General features: G+C 33.1%; 1 protein-coding gene across 10 annotated transcripts in view; it reads left to right on the top strand.

The window, feature by feature from the left end:
• The window catches only part of AKT3 (AKT serine/threonine kinase 3), a 210645-nt gene that overhangs the window by 81825 nt on the left and 104139 nt on the right, over positions 1 to 24681 (top strand). For 7 of the 10 annotated variants that reach the window (XM_064477233.1, XM_064477232.1, XM_064477235.1 and 4 more), the window contains one exon: positions 23706 to 23831. In XM_064477233.1, coding sequence (XP_064333303.1) covers positions 23706 to 23831 — 126 coding nt within the window. Of the gene's footprint in view, positions 1 to 2549; positions 2647 to 4601; positions 4709 to 18110; positions 18266 to 23705; positions 23832 to 24681 lie in introns of those variants that run through there. The other 3 variants (XM_031438513.2, XM_031438512.2, XM_064477236.1) reach the window with 3 other exon arrangements.

The following is a 24681-nucleotide window of genomic DNA, read 5'->3' as shown; positions in this document are numbered from 1 at the left end:
TTTTGGAAGAAATTTTCCTCTTCCAGTGGGGACTGGGCAGGGCATTCTCATTCACGGTTCTCCAGTTTGGAATTTTTCTTCTTTTTAGTTTGAAAGAATTTGTTGACTCTCTCTGTGTTATATAACAGCCCTCTGACTTTATTTAAAAGGCTTTGGCCGGGGGTCAGGGTGTGGTGGTCACTGGAAAAGATGAATTTTAGTGATTGAGGAACATCTTTTATAAAACAAATTTTGACAGCTATATTGTTTTCTCCTTAGCATTTTTATTCATATCCCTAAACTCAAAAGCATGAACAGAGAATATGGCTTAGAAATGTAAAAAATTAGTTGGAACTGCTTTGATGGAATTATGATTGTATATTATAAAGTCAATTTAGGTAATTTCTATTTCAGTTATAGGTCTCTTAAAGGTTTGTATTATAGCATGTTTCTCTTTTATGGTAACAAGTTCAAATGTAAGCATAATAAAACAATAAAATCTTAAGCCAGAAGTCTTAGTACTTGGGACATGAATTTAGTAGATGTGTCAAAATGTATGAATTGTTCTTAAACATTTTGTTCATGAGAATAACATAACACTTGCCATGACCTTTTAAGCTATGTAAATTTTAGTGACTATAAAATTAAAATGTATTCATTTCTAAAATGTGTTTGGAAATTATTTGGAATGTTTTATGCTTGGCCCTTCTAGAGGTTTTATTATGTTAAGATGAAGAGATTCAAATCTGGTATGAAAACTGAAGCATATCATAATTCCTAAGTGTTTAAAATCTTTTAGAAAAAAGTTATCTGTACTGTAATCCCACCTCTGATGTTCCTTGTCCAGGAGCAACTGAAAGTGCTACCTTATACCACGCTGATAGCTGCTGCCCTGTAGGACTGACTGTCTAGCGCTCTATGAATATACTGGTACCTTGTTAGAGAAAGTATCAAACAGATAGGATCACACTGGAATAATAAAGTTTCCTGGGTTGTTAATTCCCTTTTCTCTCCATGATATAAAAAATAGTAAGAAAATACTAGAATTATAAGAATACTACTTATTTATATTTGTAGCCCAGTTTGCCAATGGAATGTGTTGCAGCACATACTCCAAAAGAAGATTTACTTGCTAATTTTTTTCTGAGCGATATATTGTGAGCTAGGAAGATGTTTTAAAAAAAAAAAAGACAAGTGATGATTACATTTTGACTTGCCCCAAGTTGCATTAACCCTTAATGTCTATTATTTTTATTAATTTTGAAAGATACTCATATTTGAGGAGAGTACCTCTTTAACTGGTTAAACTCTTGAATTAAGGCAGTATTGTGAGATTACCAAATATGCTTTTTTATCCTCACATCCTTTAGACCAGACCAGCCAGACTGTCAGGTTGAGACCCTATTTAGGATAAAAATCATAACTCTGTGTGTGATACGTATGCTAAAACACATGAAAACTGTACCTGTATTTGACACTTGCTTATATTTGATGTGATACTTTTCACATTGAAATATGCTTTTTGACTGTCTTTTGTGTCTGTATATCTTACTGAAAAGATATTAAGCTCCTTAGTAGCAAAGGCTGATTTAGTTTCTTTTTTTCTTTTTAAATATTTTTAATTGTGGTAAAATACACATAAAATTTACCACTTTAACCATTTTTAGTTGTGTATTTGCTTTCATTTCTTATGTGTCCCTTGCAATAGAAGATAGTTAAGAATTTGTTTAGAGTATACATTAGATGTTCAGTATAACAGAGATTGGCTACTTGTTCACTGAACTCATTTGAATATCCCTCTTACCTCTACCCCCCACATCCAGACTCTGTTCCCAGCTGTCTTGATATTAAGTGTGGCCATGAGTCTAAGTTCTAGCCACTGAAATATGAGCAGGATTAAGTTTTGTGACTTCTAGGCATGGCTTATAAACATCTCTTGTGTTCAGTCCTATTTCTCTTGTCTCTTCTAATGGCAATCCTGAGGCCAAGGAGATGGTCAAGCCTCTGGAAGGAAGGAGTCTGTGTCCTTGAATCACTGCCTGGAGGAGAGCCATCCAAAGATAAGAAACAGTTGTTTGACTTTACATGAGCCTCAAATATAATTTTGGTTGTGTTAAGCCAGTAAGATCCTGTGGTTCATTGCTTTAAGCAGCTCTCTGATACACTCAGTACTTGTTAGTATGAATAATTTACTCAAAATTTAATTCTCTTTGTTAGGAATTGGAAGTGGGAGTCAAGAAAACAAAGTGAAATTGGGAGTGAGAAATTGAGTCTGTCTCCAGTTGGAGGAGGAGTCACTGTGGAACTAACTCAGAGAGGAGAAGTGAATAAAGGGTAGTGAGAAAAATTTGGAATGATGTGTTAAGGGACTGATATGAAAAACAGAGAGAGCAGGGAGTTATAGTGTACACACATAGGAGTCCTGGGAGCTGGAGGAGTAGGGAACATTGTGAAATAAGAAAATCAAATTTAAGAGTTGGATAGGATTTTAAACTCTATTGGTTTTAAGTACAGGAATTTTGCCTCGTTCCATATGCAGTTTACAAATGTGTTTTTTGCTTATTTCAGGTTTAATTAATGAATATCTTGACAAAACATATTTGGAGAAAGGTGTCATGTTTAAATGAACAGAGTTGCAAACCTGTGTGTCTGTGTGCTGCAATTCAGGTGCATTACTTGGATTATTTCTGAAATGAGTCATTCTTTAGGCACATGAAAAGAATTTAATTAAGCATGTATAAAATACAGTATATCATACTTTTATAAAGCCTCAATATAGGTGATATTTACCTTATGTTTTAAACATGTAAAATACTGCATAGAATGTTTAAAAAGGAAAACATTTATGAATTCATTTTATTAACATTTACATTTACTTTTCTCATTAAGTTGATACCATTTAACCTTTTGTCCCTCGAAACTGGATTCCATCAGCCAATAAAAAAATGCAGATTGGTAAAATACTTGTGACTTAGGTAGCTTTTTAGGACTTTAAAAATGAAGAGATAATAATACATATAATTTTATAATACATTACATGACCGATCTGATGGTTCCAATTTTCCATCTCCCGTGTAAATGATAACACAGAGAATATAAGCAGTCATGGATTTATGAATACCCATGTCCTAGGTCTTGCATATGGTGGCAATGGCTGTAAGATTTTCTTAGCCACTGTTCCTAGCAGCTCAGCTGCAGATGAAATTGCCTTTATTCAAGTGGTAAGAGACTATCTGACCTACACCTTGGACATTGTTGTGGAAGCAAGGGTGACCTTTGATTGGAGGGAGAGGTCCTCTTTCTTCCCGTATATAGTGTCCAGCATGAAAAGAATATAGCCTCATCTTTCATCCTACGCTTCGTCCCTTGCATGTCGAAGATCATGCATGTTGTATATTGAGTGTCCTGGATTCATCATAATGCATTTTAAAAATTGAAATGCTATTAAAGATGACTTGAGTTTCCAGGATATTTTGTATGTATAATGTAGAGTGTATGCTCTGTGATCTACAAGTTAGCTAGAACTGCACTGGACTTGAAGTCAAAAGAGCTGGTCCATGTCTCTTAATAGCTCTAAGTGTCAGTTTTCTAATCCATAAAATAATATCCTGAAATCTTATGTTAAAAATAAGTGACCTAAGGAACGATTTGGCACAACCTTTTGCTCAAATTTCTTTGATAGTATCTTTACTATATGGCCATCTAATGATAGGAAGTGCAGTATCTAATTCTCTTCTCCCATCCGGCACTTAAATTTTTGAAACTCTTGAGCAAAACGTCTCCTAGTTCTTTGTGTGCCATGTACAGGAACAGAAATGCTTATGGGAATATTAATACTGACGTGCCTGTCTCACAAGTTGAGGGGAGGATCACATGAAATAACAGGAGTGAAAACAAACTGATGTATTGTAAAAATATCAAGTCTTATGATTAATACCAGATAATGCTTTTTCAACTAATGACTTATGTAGAAATTAACTACCACTTATAGTGGTAAAATTATTTCTGTGATAAACTAAGTTTTAAATCTCTGACAAATTAAATAACCTTTAGAACTCTGTCCGTTTGTCAGGTGGAGTCTGCCATTACCCTGGTATTTTTGGTACTACCTTGTCTTTGAAAATTAAAAATCTTGATCAACAATTTAAAAACTACTGGATAAGACTTTTGGGGAAGCATTTAGATTCCTAATGTACAATGGTAGTATCCTAAAGACTGTAGTACAAACTAAATTTATCATTATTTAGAAGTTACATGTACTTTTGCCACATGATTAGTGTTATTCTCAAATATATGATGTAAAAACTACTCACTAGTATAAAAATGACTGTGTTTTATGTAGTAACAGCAGATGACAGACTCAAGTGAGTTCTGCCTGGATGCCTTAATAGTTCTATATAGCAGTCATACAAAACAAAGCAGTTTTGGGTAAGTTAATTGTTTTTAACATATTCAGTGACTTATTCCAGAAAGCTTTTAATTAGTAATTTTTTCCAATTGCTAAAACTAATCTAGTAAACTAGAAATAATGTTTTTTGAAGCACGCACACGCACAGAAGTAGTGTGGCTAAGTGTACTAGAGACACCAATGATTTATTGCTTTCTCTGTACGCCTTTCTAAGGAAAATTTCTCTCCCCTCACCTCCTATTATTTGGGATAAAAACCGCAGCCCCAGTGAAGCTGGCGAGTGGATATGTGACCCAAGAGTTCCTTCAAGGAGATGGAGAGGTAAAGCCATAACATTGTGTTGGGGTTGGAATTGCCATTAACTTATGAGGGAACCAAACGTATAAGCAAGGTGAGGAGGTAGTAGGTAGAGAGAATATGAAAATGCTGGAGACATATTGGGAGAGATGCAGTGGGGTGGTAGGAAGAATGGGAGGGAGAAAGAAGAGAGACCAGAGCATCCACAGTCCCTGAACAAGACAAAGGGGAAGTGATGTTTGCCATTTCCCAGATCTAATTTACTTAAGTTCTACCGATACAACTCTTTTCCTTGGATGAGATTTTTGTGTTCTCACAGTAAGTGAGAACCCTTTGCTTATATTAGCTTCAGTGGGTTTCTGTTCCTTGCAATTGAAAGAGCCCTAAAAGAGCACTAAGATAGAGACAAATATCAGGGGTATATCTTTGGTTGAGGCCTGCTTCTGAACACTGTTCTACAAATAACCTCTTTTCTTGCCTTGTTTTATACAAAATCATAATAACATATTAAGTAATCATTGTCTTTTAACTTCTAGGTCCCCTTGACTTGAAATCCCGTGATAGGCATTTTTATTGCTTGATGTGCTTTTATTACAGAAATGGGAAATTTGTTGTAAACTGATGCATTGTTTTTATTTCCTCTTGAAGAAGTCTGTATGAATATGTTAGCCTTCTTGAATCTTCATGTCTTGGATCAAGTTTGCCATCGTTAGGGCATCAGTAGATACTGCATTATTTTCTTAGTGGCGTGTCACAGACTTTGACGAGATATTTGCAAGTATTTAAGAGTACTCTGAACATTATAAATTGTACGTGGTACCTGTTAAACCTGTTATGATGACTTCAGTTATTCACGTTTAACAAGAAACAACTTTTTACTTCTGTGGCCTATATGAACTCTTAAAAAGATATGTTGTAGATATATCAAATGAGAATATTTATTGGACATTGTAGTATCACTTGGCTGTATAATTCTAATTTGTGAATATTTTCTTAACAGCTTAGTTCGGTCTGAATTTCTTTCTCCCCTTTGCCATCCCGCCTTGGGTAAAATCTTCAGAATTCTGATTACACAAACAAGGCATTCTTCTTAAACTACTATTTGTACTCTTAACAAATACGCTTATTAGAAGAGGCTTGTAAAATAGTCTTAATTTATCCCCTTGGACAGTTAGATTTTTTTGTATTATTATTGACATACTACAAAATGGTTTTAGATAGTATAGAAGTTGTTGGTAGATTTAGCTAAGAGAAACTGATGAAATGCTGTAGTGACAGTTTTTATGAAGTCAAGCCCATAATTATGAAGTTTTCAGACCTTATTCACATCTAACATTCTAAGTATTATAACTAAATGGAGCTTTCAACTTAGAAAAATTTCCTTCCTCACCTTGATTTTTCTAAGCAGAATCAACTTGCTGTTTCTCCACAGAGTGGCTTTGTATTGTTACACGATGAAGAGATCAGTCATTTGATGGTCACATCTTTGAACCTATTTTCCAAACAATATTATCATATACTTAGAGCTTTTGCTCATTTAAATAACTGGGATAATTATTATATAATTCTGTACTGTACGTCAAAGTAAATTCTAATCTAGCATAATGAGCTTTTAGGACCCATTTTAGTATTTGGAAATGTTTAGTAAACTGTAAAGCAGCCTACAAAAATGAGATTTTTATTTTAAGGTAAATTGTTCCTATGACCCAATACTAGTAGCATAAAGGAAAACTACAATACCAGTAGTGAGTGATGAAGGTTTTATCTTCTAAGTTTATATCTTCCGAGGCAAAGATTTATTATAGAAAATCATTGGTGGAACTTGTTGAATGGGCTGTTCCTTCTGAATGTAATTATGCCTGCCTGCCTTGGCGGGGGTCACAGTGCTGGGATATTATGTCCATTGACATATACACAGTTAACTATAATTAAAGACACATTACTTCAAGCTTGAGTAGAGACTCTTGAGTTCTATTTGAGCTAATAGTTCCTTAAAATATATTATTACTTTTTCATGTCCTCAAATATTGATCAAAACAGTACTTGTGGATACATGTAAGTTGTGGAAATTCAGACCTATGAGTTCACTTCACTTGAAATTTCAATGATTCATATGAGTTCTAGTAGAGTATTTCAGTGTTTAGAATGTAGTTCATAGAAGATAAACACTACATTTTTATCTAAAGAGGCATGCAGCTGGCATTGAAACGAATTTAGAGAAAAACGAATCTTAACAATTTTTTTCAACACAATTTTTTTTTGTCATAAAAATGTCACTGATGCATCTTGGATTTATAAACAATGTCCTAATGTTATTGAAGACTTTTAATACTAGGTGGATTTTTATAGAATTTTGAACTAGACAAAAATATTAGGTCAATTTATGTTCAGATTTTATTTTAGAAATATGAGAACTTTTTGGTATTATATCCATCTCCCAGTACCTATCATGGTGCTTGGCACACAGTACTTAATAATTATTTAATAACTGACAGATTTTCCTGCAAATTTTTAGGATACATACAAGAAAATTCTGCTAAGTCTAGGTCTACTAATATATAGAGAGGAGAGTTATATCTGCTTCATTGAAATACAGACTTGAACCAGATGATCATAATGGAAGGTCTTTTGGTGATTTGGTATCTTGAAATGTGTCGGTAGAAATCTTTACAATAGCCACAGCTTATTCTTTTGGAATTTTCAAAATATACTGTATCTTAACTTAGTAACACTCCATTGAACCTGTATTCATTATTTTTTATTGAGTTAAAGAAAAAACATTTTACAAAGTGGACACATTGTTTAATTTTGTTTTGCATTTGCTAGATTGCAGTGTAAGGCCAATAAATTAAACCGGGCAGTTCTGTTGCTAATTACACACAACTTCTCTTGAGTATCAGATATTCAAATCCATTTTATGAATATGGTAGAGAGAATAACAACTGTAAAACAAAGCAGTGTGCATGTAAGTGACTGTTAGCGTGCATTTCAGAAAGGATAAATGCTCACCATATGGTACAATTACTGTGTCCAAGTTTTCAAATTAGCTTCTCTCATCCTCCTTATTACTGTCTTTAAAAAGAGAGGAAAAAACCCAACATGATTTATCTACTCTGCAGCAGAACTCTTGACGCAAAACAGCAGCCCAGTTCTGTCCAGTTTTTTTTTTCCTTTAGCATAATAGAGGCTGTCGGACTTTTTTATACTAATTACTGTGTGAGCCTCAGATGAACCCCCTTCAATTCACAGGGCTTTGTTAAGGGAGGAGCTGTCAATGTGTCTGCCCGTTTGCAGCTGTGCTGTGGCTTTAGCTTGCTTAACATTATGCTGCTTTTTAGACTTGACAGAAGGGATTTTTTTTTTTTTTATTAAGGCAAAGCAGCCTTGTAGCAAAATGGTTTAAGCAGCTGCATTGTAGGGAAGCACAAAGAAGTTATTATTGTGTCTGTTTAGGGGGGTAGAATGGAGGGGGAGATATTCGGCTGCTGTTGATGCCGATTGTTGACTTGCCATCTGCCAGATAGGGAGAAGAAAAAAATGACAGCTCCAGCAGGGTGTTCAAGAGGTTGTTTGGAGAGACGCATAAACATGTGCAGATGTCGAACTGAATAATGGCTGGAACTTGAGACGGTTTATGATGCTGCTGATGTTTGTGCGTATACAGAATGAATGTATGTGTGGATTTGGTTAACCAAGGGTACATACTAATTATCATTGTTTCCCTGCATGCCCCTTCCCCTTAGTTTGCTAATTAGTTTAGGGGCTTAGTACTTCCTCTTCCTTCTCTTATTCACATCTAGTTTTAGAAAACAATTTCTCTTTAAAATGGCAATACCAGATTTATTATTTCTCCTTATAGATGGTAGCCAGTCTATTTGGTTAATATTAGGTGTGAACTGCTACCTGATAATAGGAGATTTTGATTAGGAAATAAGTCAGGTGAATCACCATGTTCTTAATGCACACGTTAACAGTTTAACACTAGCCTCAGTATGTGAACTGTTACTTGAAACTGAATTGATTTTATAGCCAGCCACTAGGGGTGAGAGAGAGAGTACCAGATTTACTAAGTAATTCCATCATAGTCTGAACTTCGATGTTATTAGTTGTGAAACAAAGTTGTACGAGAACCCGGCCTTCTAGGTTAACACTCTTTTTCTCTTGGTTGTCTTTGATTCTGTAAATGACAGTCCTACATTTTCATTATGGAGTGATAAATTGGCTGTATATTTCCTTCTGATTCATTCTTGTCATTAGGTATTAGAGATTTGATATATTTGTCATTTTTTAAATGCTGTGGTAGTACTTAAATTTAGGATGCAGTAAATATGTTTATTTAAATCTCTGTTTTTTTATTACTTGGACCGTAAATAATTGAGAAGGAATAATGATGTTAGGTAAAATTTCTCAAAGGTACTTACATTGTAGGACACCTCAAATTTTTGTAAAACATCAAAAGCTATCACAATATGAATGAAATTATTAGAAAATGAAAAGAGAAGCCCTGACTTTTTTTTTTTCCTATTTGGATTTATATTACCAAAATTGGGGAATTAAAAGAGTTTTTATTTTGATTTTTGGTGAACTCATGCTTTCCTAAAATACTTATGGTTTTGTTGCATAATTATTGAGCAAAAAAGCCTTAAGTGTGGTTGAAAGGCAGACATACCAACAGAGCTTTGTGTCCAGAGTGATGTCTTTCTGAAAGGACTAGAGGGAGATTATCTGTTATTTTTTTTATTCTTCATAAAGGAATAGAGGTCAGATCTATTTAGAAAACCTTTGTCTCTCTGTCAGTTTTTCAAGTGACTCTAATCTGTATTTGTTGAAAAGGACCATCAGCTACATTGGACCTTTCCTTTGTCTGCATATCTAGTTTTTTCATTTATTTGGAAGGCCATGAATATGTCCATATTTCTGTATGTGGAATTATGTACATATGTTTATAGTTTCCGTAGTCAGTCCTGATATCCCTGCTAAGTTGGGAGGAAGCAATATGCCATTTTCCAGGTGGAGGTGTTGAACTAAGAGTGTGGTTTGACAGCGGCCAGGATAGGATGTTAGTGAGAGGCTGAGCAAAAGCAAGCTTGTATAGAGACAGACTCGCAATTCTGTGCTTTGTTGATCGTATTACTTCAGAGCCGTTTGCGGAATCTTAGTGCAGGCAAGTACACATTCTTACAGTGATTGAAATATTCAGGGCAGAGTATGTTTGAAGTTACACACATCACATTTAAATATCACTTAACTTAGATGAGTGACTTTATGAAAGTCCCTTTAGCCTGTTTAAGTGTGTTTCTTCATGTGTTGAAAGAAGGAAACAGTCGCTGATATTCAAGATCTTGCAAGGACTAAATGAGATAATATATTTGGAATGTCTGGAACATATGCAATCGTAGCTATTAGTAATATTTTTGTTGGTTGTGATGTTTAAGTCTAAAGGCCTATAACTGTTGTAATTGGAGTGCTTATATGATACTCTCTTGCAAAGAGCATAGAGTTCTAGAGGCCATTTAAGAGATAGAAGGTTGTTTTCTTAGAACCTTATGCTTATTTAGCAATTTGTGATTATTTCATAAATCTGAAGGGAAATCCATTAAAGAGAATATAAAGAAAATTGTTGGATGTGACTCAGGGGTATGGGATCAATGATTATTCAGCAATTATGATTCTATATTGTATCCTATAAAATAATTTTCTACTTAAAAATTCAGCACAAGATTGCTGAAAATTGTATTCATTCTCTTAGTTCAGTATTAATCTCTTTATCTTGGAGCCACATTTTCCTCTGTTGTGGCCAGTAATTAAGCTGTATTTGGGTTATAATTATTTTTAAAATAAGTTTTTTGAACTCATTACAGTTAATAAGCATAATGATTGTAGTGAACGAGGAGCACTAAAAAGAATGTCTTATCTCCTCAGGGAGTTTTAAAGCATTATTTGATTGTTCCAACTCTTTATTTGGCAGACAAAGAAACTGATCAAGCTCATGGTGATGAGAGTGCTGGGATAAGCAGAAGTGTTTTTTTAGAGGAGTAAAGAGGAAATGGCTTTGATTGACCTGAGGGAATCAATTAATTCAGTACAGGATGGTTAATTCCTACTCAGATGTAGGTGGTTCTTTAAGATTTTACTTTAAAAAAATTTTTTTTTTATCAGGCATTCTCCCTTTAGTAAATATTACTCAATAATTTTGGATGAAAGTCAGGGGATGTTGCACCTGGAAGAGCTGCCTGATCCAGTTTCTATGAGTGGTTAATAGGACTGGGTATAGTGAGGAAAGACTTCTCTTTTGGTTTTGAAGAATAAATTGGTTGGTTATATTAAAAAAAAACACATGTGCACACACAATTTAAGCAATATTAGCTAGCTTCATGCAAGGATATCTTAATGTTTAATAGCACATGGTAATGAATGCCAGTATTCAGATACTCTAATTTCTTTTTTTTAAACCTATGCCTACCAAAAACAACTTATAGTACCAAAAAGTGGAAATATCCCATAGCCTATGAAATGTTGTATTACAGATTAGGATGAAAGTATTTAACAATGAGGACATTTTCACCTATGAGGAAACTGTACTTGATGTATTTTCGGTATAATTAAACTTTAGGAACTTCTAGCTTTTAATGTTAATATAGATGTATTTGAATTGTGCTTCAGAAGAATCCTGCATGAATAGTAATTTAAAAAATATTGGCCAGTATGTTGAAAACAGAAGAATATTTCACTGTCTGACATTCTTTAAGGCATCTTGCTAAATGTTTTGGCTTAAAGTTTTTAATGTGTTTTAGTTTTAAGAAAATCTGATTAAAGAGGTTGGTAAACTTGGTATCACTTTTTAGAACAGAAGATGATTAAAATACAAAGGCACAATGGCATAAATCATGAAGTTCATGTATTTTTTTGGCTAGGCAAGTCACTTACTTGCTTTGAGACTGGAACACAGCATTAAAGTTCATAATTTTATATTTTTAAGTGAAAGCACATAGAACAGCAGCTGTTGTTTCCTGGCATCTTTCTGAAGAGATATTTAAACTTAAGTATATATTTATTATGGAAAAGAATTTTATGAAATGACCTTCTTTCCCATCTTTGCATTTGCATTATGTTCAACTGACTCTGTTAAGATAGCTCTATGTACTTTCTGTCTTAGTAAAATAGGACTTGGAATTTATTTAAAAGTGTTTTCTTTGACCTTAAAAATCTCCATGGTATAGTATAATTAAAAGGAATAAAACTGCCTAATTCCAGTGGTATGTATTTTTAAAACCTCATTTATCCCAAGTTATGCCAGGTAATGACATAGTTCCTGAGTGGAGAAATACACCTTAAGTTATAGAAGCAAGGACTTTTCTTAAAAGTAAACAGAAATTCTAAATACAAGCAAATTTCTACAAAGGAGAAACTACGTGTCAGGAGATCTTACTGTGTAAAAGAAAATTTTGTTATTTACCTGCATGTAATAATTTTTAATCTTCTTTCAGTAGGTCACCCACTATAAGACAGCTCTGTTTTTTAGGCTGGGTTTATTTGCAGGGTGGCAGGTGGGGAGGTGGTGGTGGTGTGCAGTTTAGACTGGTTAGTCACTACACATAAGACTCTACCATGAAGGTTAGCAACTTTCTGTATTCTTAGAAGTCTGTCAGACCACTGGTCTATATAGGGTGTTTTTCACTGTTTTGTACATCCTAAAAAATCTTTTGACAAGTGTATGCCAGAAAACTTTTTTCCTACTTTGTGTGAAATAGATACTTTCTGAGGAAAGGGAATAAAGTACTCAATGCACATTGCATTAGATTCTAGAAAGTAAATTGTTTATCTTTATTCTATGTAAAGATTTTTTATAGTTTCAGAACCAGTATGGAAATTAAGAGGGACCCTACACTGCCAGTTTGTCAATTGTATTATATTTTATTAATAAGTGAGTAGTTTATAACAAATGAGCCTGTTTAGCTGTTGGCTTCTTATAAGAAGAAACCAGAAAAACTGTAATTTGGGGCTGAATGTTAATCTCTATGAATACTTTATCTTCACTGAAAGATTTGTATGCTCTGATTTCCTGCAATTTTTAAAAAATAAATTATTCTGTGGAGATATAATAGAAACTTAATAGACTATTTAAACAGTACAGAATCATTTATATAATGTTTCATTTTATTACATTTTGAATGGCATCCATAATATGAGACTTCAAGTCTTTTTCCTTCACGATGCATTGGTTTTAAAAGAAAATATTTCCTCTCAAACTTTTTGGAAACATTTGAAAACAAGCATTCTTGTGCTTAGATAAGTATGGATAATGATAAGGAAAGAAATGGTTATGTATAATGAACAGATATACCCATTTCATGTTGTTTTATTAAAATTTATTTTTATTAGAATGGTAGGTAAGGATTGTTTTCTGAAATTTCTGTCTGTGTGTTAGGTAATACTGCCCTCAGAGGGCCAAGGTAAGTAAATTCAATTTTAACATTGACAAGCAGCTTTTCTGCTGTTTATCTGATCCTTAAGCTTGCTGTGGGGAGGAGAAATGGACTTCTTTGAATCATTGAATAGTGTTTGATTTGTAGTTGCATCTCTTTGATTTGTTCTGTTCTTTAAACGAGTTAGCTTTATCTGTGCACCTCACTTTGATGACAGCCTCTAAGCATGTTCAGTTCTTTTCTAAGAAAATTGTAACAGACGACTGGCCACAAATTGCCAAATTAGGTTGGTTTACAAAGAGGATGAGAAAATTACCTAGGAAAGTTCAGATCATTTTACTCGGTGTATTTTACTTTTTGTCTCTTTGATAACAGATATTCTGGTATTCAAAATGTTTTGAACCATACTTTTGAATATACGGCAGCATTCATTGAAATGGAAGCATTATATTCCCTTCAGTTTTATAAACTTAAGCATAATCACATCTTTAAAAAAAAATGATGTACTTCACTGGATATGTAATTGTTATATGTAAATATAAATATACTAGAAGTTAAATTACATTATTATTCCATTTATAAAAGTGTAACATTAATGTGTGGTTTAACTTTATAAAAGCCTAACATTAATGTGTGGTTTAACTTGTCTCCAAATTCAGAGTTTTTGAGATTAAATGATAATTAACTTGTACAATAAAAAGGTAGAGTGGGAAAGGCCTGATGTCAGAATAAGTCGCATGCTTTTGCTTTTTGCTTTTTGTGTGTAGTAACTTTCTTGAGATAATTTGAAAGAAACAGTGAGATGTTTAGTAGTAAATCCAGTGGAGTGCTTGATTTTTCTCCCACTAAAGTTAATTGATATTGAATTAAGAAAGACTGTTCTATGACAGCAGTATCAGTTTTTAATGAAAGATTTCAATTGGTTGAGCATAAGTGATATATAATTCATTATTATCAGTAATAATGGGGGGTGAAAATAGGATGTAAGTAAACTAAATAACAAAAATTAAAATTTTATCCACCAAAAAACCCCCACATATTTTGTTCTTCTGATGTGGAACATTGATAGTCTGTTAATGAAATTAACAAAGTTTTTTTTGGTGGCCTGTACAGGGAATGAGCCCTACATTTGTAATCAAAAGAAATTATTTTTTAATTACATAAATTTCAGGTGTACAGGCTTATAATTCAACATCTGTATATACTATAGAGTGATCACCACCACACGTCTAGTTATCATCACCTATCACTGTGCAGTTGATCCCCTTCACATATTTTGCCCACTCCTCAGCCTCCTTCCCCTCTGGCAGCCACCAATCTGATCTCTATATCTATGAGTTTGCTTTTGTTTTATTTTGTTTGCTAATTTGTTTTTTGTTTGTGTGTGTGTGTGTGTGTTTTATTCAGCATATGAGTAAAATCATATGGTATTTGTCTTTCTCTGTCAGACTTCTTTCACTTTAGCATAATAGCTTCAAGGTCCATCCATGTTGTTGCAAATGGCAGGATTTCATTTCCTTTTTTATAGCTGAATAACGTTCCGTTGTTCATGTATACCACATTTTCTTTATCCATTCATCCATTGATGGATACTTAGGTTGTTTCCATATCTTGGCTATTATAAATAGTGATGCTGAACAGAGGTACAGATATCTTTTTGAATTAGTGTTTTTGTGTTCTTTGGATAAATATCCAGAAGTGGGATAGCTAGGTCAGATGGTAGTCCTATTCTTAATTGTTTGAGAAAACTCCATACGTTTCCTGTAGTGGCTGCACCAGTTTACAGTCCTACCAACAGCGTACCATGGTCCCCTTTTCTCCACATCCTTACTACCATTTGTTATTTCTTGTAAAATTACATTTTATTTCAAATACTCTATTTACATTTGTGTAGTTTAATATGTTGTCCGTATTAAGCACTCAATCTTTTTTGATTAGCTGTACTTTAAGAGGATTTATTCATTAAATGGATGTTTGTGCAAAGCTTACTAAGCCAGATGTTGTATATACTTTACAAATATTAATTTATTTCTTCTTCACTACTATTGTCCCCATTTTTCGAAGAGGAAGCTGAGGCACAAAGAGATTAAACGACATGGCCAAAGGCACATAGCTAGTGAGTGACAGAGTTGCCATTTGAACTCTAGACTTCAGAGTGTGTGCTCCCCATACTAATATGCTGGCCTCATTTTGAAAGCTTGAGCAGCATAGCAGAGTAGAATTTTACTGATTTCCATAGTTTTATTCAAATCTCAAGTTTGTTCTCTACTTGTTACCAGTGTCTTAGAGCCTCAGCAGGGCTGTCTGAATAAAGTGGGGACACCCTAGCACCAGCCTCTTCATACCTATGTGAAACGGTCTCTTATGCATAATGCCTGAGCACAGTGCTTGGTTGAGTACATTCAAGTGTCCTTGCCTTCCTTGCTTTCACCACTTACATACTATGATACAAGTCTCAGAGAGTAATTACCTACAAAAAACAAAGGAGAAAAGAGTTATGAAGGCCATGGATTCACTCTCAGAATAATAAGGGTTTGTGATCTGATGCAGTGTTATTTTTGGGTACCACACTATTGGAAATTTATTATAGGATACACACCTTTGGTAAGCGTCTAAGATAAAACCTGAGTCTATTTTGTTGAGTTTTATTCTACAAGGCAGTGATTTTAATACAAGGTGGGAAGGTTGAACCATCTGAGGATTTTCTCAAAAGGCACAGGCTTCGTCTTGATGAGCAAGCGCTACAGCCTTCCCTGCCAACTCCTGATCCCTGCCATAGTGAGGCACTGTTACTGTGTGTTCTACCGATCAGGTATTTTATAACTGGGTTGCGTTACCATGGGATTTCTATTTGGAAGAGCTTTTCTGACATGAGTGTAGTCCCTGTTTTGCATGGTAGTAGGTTTATTCATCTATTCAGTTAATGGAAGATGCCAACCTTCTCTGTGGTAGGTGCTTAGAGGTACATGCAAGTAAGTTTGCAAATGGACTCAGCGCTGCCATGATTGATATTTATAAAGGCTGTTACTGCAGTGTTGGATTCTACATTGATTTTAATATTTAAAGAACATGATATAATGAAATGGAAAATATTTACAGTAAGGAAGTTATAAAACATTTCTAATGAAATCATCTTTTTAAGTTGGTCCATTTCTTTGAAATAGTTTAAAATTCTGTGGCCCTAGGTACTTTGTTAAAATAGTTCAGGAATAACTTTGGGTCTAATGCAGTGTATGGAGTTGGAGACTTTTTGCTGTAATGCAGAAAGCAGATTAAAAAGAAAGCTTTGCTTTGGCAATCTACCAGGGCGTAAATGTAAGCAAAATAATAATTTAGCTCACATTTAACCCAGCAGGAAGCTGAGTACAGATTGAGTAATTCTCCACAACATATCTACTGCTATGTAAACTTATCTCATGGTTTATTCTTCGTTAAATTGCCAAGATGCTGTTTTTTTTCTGTTGGCTAGTTTGTATGTGTACTTTGTTCTCTCTCTCTTTCTCATTTTCTTTGCTTTTCTCTCAAAGTAAAACTTAATACTATAACTCTATTAAGATGTTCTTATGTTAAAAGAATAATTAATAAGTATCCCATTTTTGGCTTACAGTGTAATGTTTGCTAAAAACAAAAGGAACCAGGATTTGATTAATTATCTTACAGAATAAGTACCATGCAGCAAGTACCAGAATGCTTAAAAGTAGATGGTAATTGTACAATTTTCTGGATAACAAAGGAAAATTATAAAGTAGACTAAGTACTGGCAGACCAGGCATTCTCAGATCTTAGAGAAGCTGGCATTCCAACATCTTGTGGTATTCAGTGCATAGGTACTTTTCTCATTATTGCTTCAGCTTCAAAGCAAAACATGGACCCCAGCCTTCTTTAGGAAGTAGATATGAAAAGTGTACTTAATATAAAAATGGCAAGTTCATGCATTATTCAGTGGAAGCAAAATTTCTTGACTATAATATACGTTTCAAAATAATCATGAAGGAGCATATGTGGTAAAGCAGAGGAATGTGGGTACATCTGGAAAGCTTTTAAAGCATCTTGAAAGCACAACGCAAAATCATCAAAATTGTAAACATCTTCCGTCTGGCCAGTTGCAGTGGTAACGCTGACCAGTACAAGAGCATGCAGATCTCTCAGTACCTCATGTGATAGCTAGACATCCTGGCTGAAATCATCATAAAGATTTGAGTGTTTTGCAATATGACCTCATTAATCACTACTATGCAGAAACCATGAGAGAAGACAAGCATGGGCAGTATTTTGAAATATGAAAGGCTAAGGTGTGTTATCTGGTGTGCTAGATGAAAGTAGCATCATAAACTGTATTACTGTGCTTCTCTGCTTGTATTGTCATGCGACTTCAATGAATGGGTGCATTGCCTCATCTTGAATTAACACAGCAGCAAACCTGGCCAACACAGTTCTTTTCATGAAACATTGAAGGACTGTATGCTGATATTCCTCCCAGTCCCTTCCCCCACAGTAATGCATCCGACAACAAATACTATTGAGTTCCTTTTTCACAAGGCACATAGGATGCTATTTGGAAATGTCAAGGCATAGGAGATATTGCCATTCCTCAGTATAACTTCCTGGATCATTACACATGATTACAGAAGTGTAAGAAATTTTCATTTTGAATTTTACTTGCTCAATCACCTGCTTTCTCTAGCTCTCGATTCTCACAGCTGCCTACTGTACTTAAAGCTCTATGAAGGCAGGTACTGTGCCTATATCATTCATTGCTGCATTCTCAGTGCTTTTTATGAGTGGGGTTTTTTCTTTCTTTCTTTCTTTCTTTTTTAGTTAAGTATTTTGACACTGACTAAGTATTTTTGAATGAGTGAATCTAATTAGAAGCCCACTTCCCCAATTCTGAATAAGAATGTTTAAAGAAACTTACTCTTTCATTTGTGATGCTTATTGAGGAGTACCTTAAAACAGGTGAGCTGGGCAGGAGTCAGTAATGCTTTTTTCATGTTTTGCAGACATCACCTAATTTTCAGAGTGTCAACACACATCCAAAGCTGGTTAATGAGTTTGTCAAAGAAATTGCATAGATGACACCATAGAACTTAACATTTTTAATTTACCCAGGGCAAAGAAAGAACATACTTGAAACGGACTTAATAAAAGAGGAATGGTAAGCTAAAAATTTAGGTTTGCAGGAGCTGGAAAACTGAGTCAATATATATTTAATAAGCACCTACAGTATGCAGATGCACTTTCATTTGTTAAAAGTTAAAATTAAACTTTTTTAAAAATTTCAAAGGACAATTTCAGATTGTCCCTATACAGTTGAAAAACTGTTATTATGCTAGCTCATTGCCATGTAGATACAAAAAAAAAAAAACTTAAGGATTATTTTCAAGACATCTATAAAAGAGGATGATGACAATTTCAGTGAGAGACACATTTCTTTTACTCCTTTAGAGACATAAATATGGCTTTTACTTAGAACTACTTGGAATATGATACTTGGAATCTGCTATATAAAAATGTGACAAGCAATTTCAAAGACTGTAAATGTTTTATTGTGTTTATCATCATGCATTTCTTCAGTAACTTTAGTTTTAAGACATTTACAATATAGCATACTATGATGAATTATATATATACTCAGTATTTATTTGTTTATGCTGCTAATATTTATTTATGAAAATCCACTAGTGTAAAAGAGATCCTGCTATGCTTTCTTTGAGGTAGTTCATATGTGTAAATTTGGTTGACAGCTGTCGACAAGCAGCAAAATGTTTTCTATATTGTAAACCATAAAATTAAGTAGATTTTACACTGAAATTAACATTAAGCTTTTTTTTGTCTTATAGTTAAAAATTAACCGTGAACACTTATTTAAGACTAATGGTTTCTTAAAGTGATACAAATTTATTTTTATTGACAGCTGTCATTTTTTGGTTTAAAGTGCATCTTTAGAAATTCTTAAAATATTTGTATTTTCATGGTGCTATACCCTGTAGGTCATTTAATAAAAATAATTCAGAGATAAAAGTTTTTTTTCTTTGGAAGACTAATTATCCTACCCTTATCTTAAAAAGGAAGTAAAAGTATTAATGCTGTGTTTTGAAATTGGATAACTTTTTATTTCTTTAGATAGGATTCAAGTTTTATATACCTGACACTAGTTAAAGAGACTTTTTTGGCTGATGGAGTAAATTTATTTCTGATTGTTGCCTGTTGCCTCATTTTTGTAAATACTCTTGAATAAGTGCAATACTGATTATAGAATATTTAATATGAGGTTATAGATAGACTGTAAATGATATTACCATAAATGATAATGGCTCCATTTAATAATAACAGTAATAATCGAGCACTTGTTATATGCCAAGTAATGTTCTAAGCCATTTTACATTATGTCCTTACAAACCATTTGGGTAAGTACTGTTTGATTCTTATTTTTCTGTTGAGGAACCTGAGATGTAGAGACATTAATTTCCTGCAGCTCATAAATTGAAAAGTCAGGATTCAAACTCAAGCTATGTGACTCCAGAATCCTTCATCTTAAGCATTACATTGTTTTAATGCAGCAGGTATAAACTTAGGTGTAAAACATGAGCTATGGTTGACATTTATCAGTTCATCTTAAAAGTATTGGTGGCAGAGAGGGTACCTTTATTCTAGGCCCTTAGCCCCATTAAAAGCCAGGACTTTTTGGTCATAGTTTTAGAACATCCTGAGATGTGCCTTATTTGTACTCTCACTGCCTTAACTGATCAGGGAGGAAAGTGTTCAGTTCCTTTTCCATTACCAGCTGGACAAAATCCAGGTTTGGGTGGAACTCCAAGGCTGCAGAAACAATTTTACTTTGCCATTAATGTGCACAGTGTCTTGCCAAAGTATTGTGAAAATCTATAACCTTTGTACCTTTTAAGCTAGAGGTATTCTCCTTCTGTACTGGGTCTAGGAGGCGGCAGTAGCTTGCTTTTTTGTTTTATTAATACCTTATGAGTTTGTGTTCTCTGTAAGGCTCAGTTTCTTTGGGCCTTGTTTCCACTTTTGAAACTAGAAAATGAATACTTAATTAGGCCAACCATGACGCTGTTATGAACTTTACTTGAGAATGTTTATAGGGACCTATTAAAAAAGAATCTGCTTTCAGGAAATACTCAGAACCTTTCCCCAGATTTTAGTGGGCACCTAAAATCTGGTGTAATACTGGAATTAGGCTTTATAAGTTAGAGACCACATCCCTGCCCTTCTCCCTCCTCCCCCCCCGACTACTGTGTCCCAGCACCTGGAACAAATTAATAAATAAATGAATATACTCCATTCATATTATAGATGAAAAATAACAAGAAAATAAAAATTAGATTCAAGAGTCTTCACTGAAAGTTTGAAATCCACTAGATTAACTGAATAAATTCAAAATTATTAATAAAATTTTGTGAGAGATACTATATTTCTGTAATCAGGAAGGGAAATTTTCCATTTTTCTTCTGGATAAATGACTATCTCACAGTCTTTTTATAATGTATTACATGTCAGGGATGCATAATAGGTTTATTTTTAAGAACTTTTTGGCAACCAGAAGTTCACATAAAATATTTTAAATTTTATTTGATGTTTTAATTTTAATATTAAATATTAATTTAAATTCTTAAAACTTAATCTAAAATTTTAAATTAGTTATTTAAATTTAAATTTTAAATTTAATTATGAATTTTAAGTTTAATATTTTTAATTTAATTTTTAAATTTTATTTTGAATTTTAAATTTCTTAATACTTGACTAAAAATGGTAAAATTTATATGGTGATGTTTTATGTCTTTCATCTGAGCATGTAAGACTGATAGGAAATTATTCTTAGATTTGAAAACTTTTATTTCTTTTAAATACATGTATTTTGAATAAGTATATTTAATAATTTTTAAAAAATAAGAAATGGTGTTATCCCAATTTTTTCTTCTTTAAAATTTTAAAAATGAAATTGTTTCATTTTATCTTTCATATAATTATTAAACTATTACTTATTATTTAGCTTATAAAAATTACAGCATTTTGTGCCACTGTAAATGTGTTACTGTTTTAAAATAGCGTTTGAAATCTGAATGCCATATCACTAGAGAATTAATATCTAATGATTTTAAATTTTATATAAGAATACTTAAATATGAATGGAAAAAAATAAGTGCAATCAAGAAAGGAACTATTTCATTTTTTTAATGGAAACCGTGGGTTTAACATTCTGGTTTTATAAATTTGACCTTTGTTTGTTCACAGTAAGACCATATATTTTTAGTAAATCAAAGTGAAGAGGGGTGTCAGATTTTCCTTTCCTTTCCCTTAAATTCCTCTTGTGTGCTTATACATTTGTGGAGATGTTCATATATGTATTTATTCCTTTAGTAAGTTATTATTGAGAGAGTTGGTTAAGTGGCAGGCACTAGATTGGATGCTTGGAATATATCAACCCTAAGGAAAAAGAGCTGACAGTATTTATTGCTGTTGATGAAAACTGAGTTTAAATCAAAAAGTAGAATTTTGGAGAACATATCTGCCATCATGCACTTCACAGCCTCCCAAGGCTTACTTTTCTAATGAGATTTATAGTGCTCATCAGTGTGATTGTATAATGAAACATGTCAGTATCTGGAAGATCAGTATAATTCGGCAGACCAGTGTTTTCTAAACAACCAATGTGTGATGTTATAAAATTCTGCAGAGTGTAAAAGACTCATTCAATGTGCAGTACAGACCAGTGGACTTCACACAGCAGAGTACAGAAAGTTCATTGAAAATGGTTTCAAATGCCACATTGCAGTTAGCCTTTTGGAAAACAAGTACTTGTCAAATGCTGGCATAGTATCAAAGAAAGACATCCATAACTATCTGAATGCTCTTCCCATTTCCAGCTACATCTCTTGTTTGAACCAGATTTCTTCATATTTCGAACAAAATAATGTAACAGATTAAATACAGAAGCAGGTATGAGAATCTGGCTATCTTAAGCCAAAGATTAAAGAGATTTGTAAAAATTTAAAGCAGTTCTGCTCTTCTAATTTTTTGTTATCGAGAATAAAGTTATTTTCATAGAAATATTCATGTTGCATGTAATGAGTTTATTGTTACTTTTAAAGGAAGTAATAAAAATAAAAATTTTCTTTTTTCAATTTCTAATATAGTAAACATTATAGATATAATCTACATAAACAAAAATTTGTCAAGTGTATTTAAGTATTAAAAATATTTAAGGGTGTAAAGAGATCTGAGAAAAGGAGTTTGAGAATTGCTGATTCAGAGGAATGATTCCACATCTGAAATACATGTTGGGAGTGAGATTATGGAAAAGCTTACATTATATGCTAACAGACTGTTACTTTACAGTAAACAAGAGTTGGGATATATTTAGCAGAAAAGTGATGTGATCAAAGCAAATACACACCCACAGTAGAATTACCAGGAGGTGATAGATGCATTAGGATGGAAGGGGAATGAGTAGAATTGAGAAGCAGTCACAATGCATTAGCAGAAGGGCAGATGTAAGGTGTTAGGGCAGTTGTGGTTGAGCTAAATGAGAGAGACTTGTGAAGGGAGTATTGACCTAGCTACTGATAGAATAAGGCGAGGGAACAGTAAAATGTCAGGTTTGAACTTAGATAACTGATGTCAAGGAAACTGATTTGTAGGGAAAGTTGAACTGCTTTCAAATTTTTGTAGTACTGTAATTAAACATTTGAGATTGAATAGCCAGGTTAGAAATATCCAGTAGACAACTGAAAATTGGGACCAAGTAGCCTTCCAGCTCTTATAGTATCATGGAGCCCCTCTGTTGCTTAAAATTAGAGATTCCTTTATGAAGTAAGCAAATGGTGATCTGGTTGCTAAAATTTTTTATTTTGGTGGCTAGTTGATAGCTTATATCAAAATCCGATCAAATATACATTTATTGACTGTTATGTGCTTGGCGCTGTACCGTGTGTTCTTAGTTATTACGTTTGTATGTATGAGTGTGTATAGTTTTTAAAAGCTTTATTAACCTCTGTTCTTTCATTTCCTTGACTTGTTTGCAGCATTTGTACAGTTATTTTTCTATGCATAATAATAAAATCTTGTTTAAACAAGTTATGATCATGATTTAGCAATGAAAATAGACTTTTTCCCTTTCTTTTTGAAAAATGACACAATTAGTTGTGGTACATGGACAAGAAACATCTATTTCATGTCCCTCTTATGATAAGTGTTTTTCATTGAAATTCCTTGATACTGTGTGGACGATTTACCAAGGCTTTTTAAAATGACTGAAAATATGCTCTAACAACCATCTGATAAAATGAAAAACTGAACAAAATGTGTACTTAGATGAATGATTCTCTGAAGAAATAATGGTGCAAATGAATTATCAAAGTGTAAAATCATTAAAAACAAAACATGTTTGGGTTTTTATTGAATCTTAATTGCAGGCTTGTGCATTTTCTTTTGTAAGCTAAGTTAAAAGAAAATTGCCTATCTAAATTTTGGGAGGCCAGTGTTATAGGACATATATTGTACCATAATTTATTTTTCACATGAAAGCTGCTGTTCATTTTTCCCCCAGCATTAACATGCATGCTTTCCTCATGTAGGAGAATATATAAAAAACTGGAGGCCAAGATATTTCCTTTTGAAGACAGATGGCTCATTCATAGGATATAAAGAGAAACCCCAAGATGTGGATTTACCTTATCCCCTCAACAACTTTTCAGTGGCAAGTAAGTTAATTATAATTGTTGATCCACCTTGTATTTATTTATTTATTTGTATGGCCTTATCTGTCAGATATCTTAGGATATGTGAGAAGCCTATGAAAAAGTTTAGGTTTGTATTCAATAGAGAAATTTTCAGCTTTGATAGAATTTTAGTTCCTTAGTATAGGGTTTATCGATAATATGTGAACTTATATAATGTAATATAATTTAATATTTTTAATAGTTAGAACTTGAATGTGATGAATGTAATTCCTCAAATACATACTTCAGTTTTCCTTTATAAAGTATAGACAAAGACTTTTGAACTCGGTTATTGGACTAAACTTGGTTGTAAGATGTATTACAGTACTTAGTGCATTTCTAATCAAAGTTTCCTATCATATCTTAGCTCTTGTAATTGATTATATGATGAGAAACAAGTGATTTACATTAGAAGTTATTTTCTGGGGAGATTTTATGTTTGTAGTTAAATTTTTCTGCCTTACAATTATCTAATAAAAATGTTTGTAGCTTAAACTCATTTAAAAATTATATATTTGCTTGAACATAGCACAAAATAAACTGACATGATGATTGTAATTGTTATGACTTGGCTTTCAGACTGTTCAAATTACTGATTAATCAGTGAAAGGGGTTTTCTGTGTTAATTCAGAAGTAAAGCATTTTAAAAGTTACATTAAGTTAAAATAAATGTGCAAAAAAGCTAAAATCTTTACCATTGACATAAAATCTTTGACTAGACACCATTCTTAATTTTGATTTTGAATGTATGTTGTTGTATGTTCACCACATTTGGAAAAAATAGGTAAAATCAAAGCGAAAAAGAAAATTAAAAAATACAATAAAATAGCAA

The sequence above is a fragment of the Camelus dromedarius genome, chromosome 21 (assembly GCF_036321535.1).
Source record: "Camelus dromedarius isolate mCamDro1 chromosome 21, mCamDro1.pat, whole genome shotgun sequence".
Taxonomy (NCBI): domain Eukaryota; kingdom Metazoa; phylum Chordata; class Mammalia; order Artiodactyla; family Camelidae; genus Camelus; species Camelus dromedarius.
Note: the sequence above shows the minus strand (reverse complement) of the source record. Positions and strands in the feature narration are given on the sequence as shown.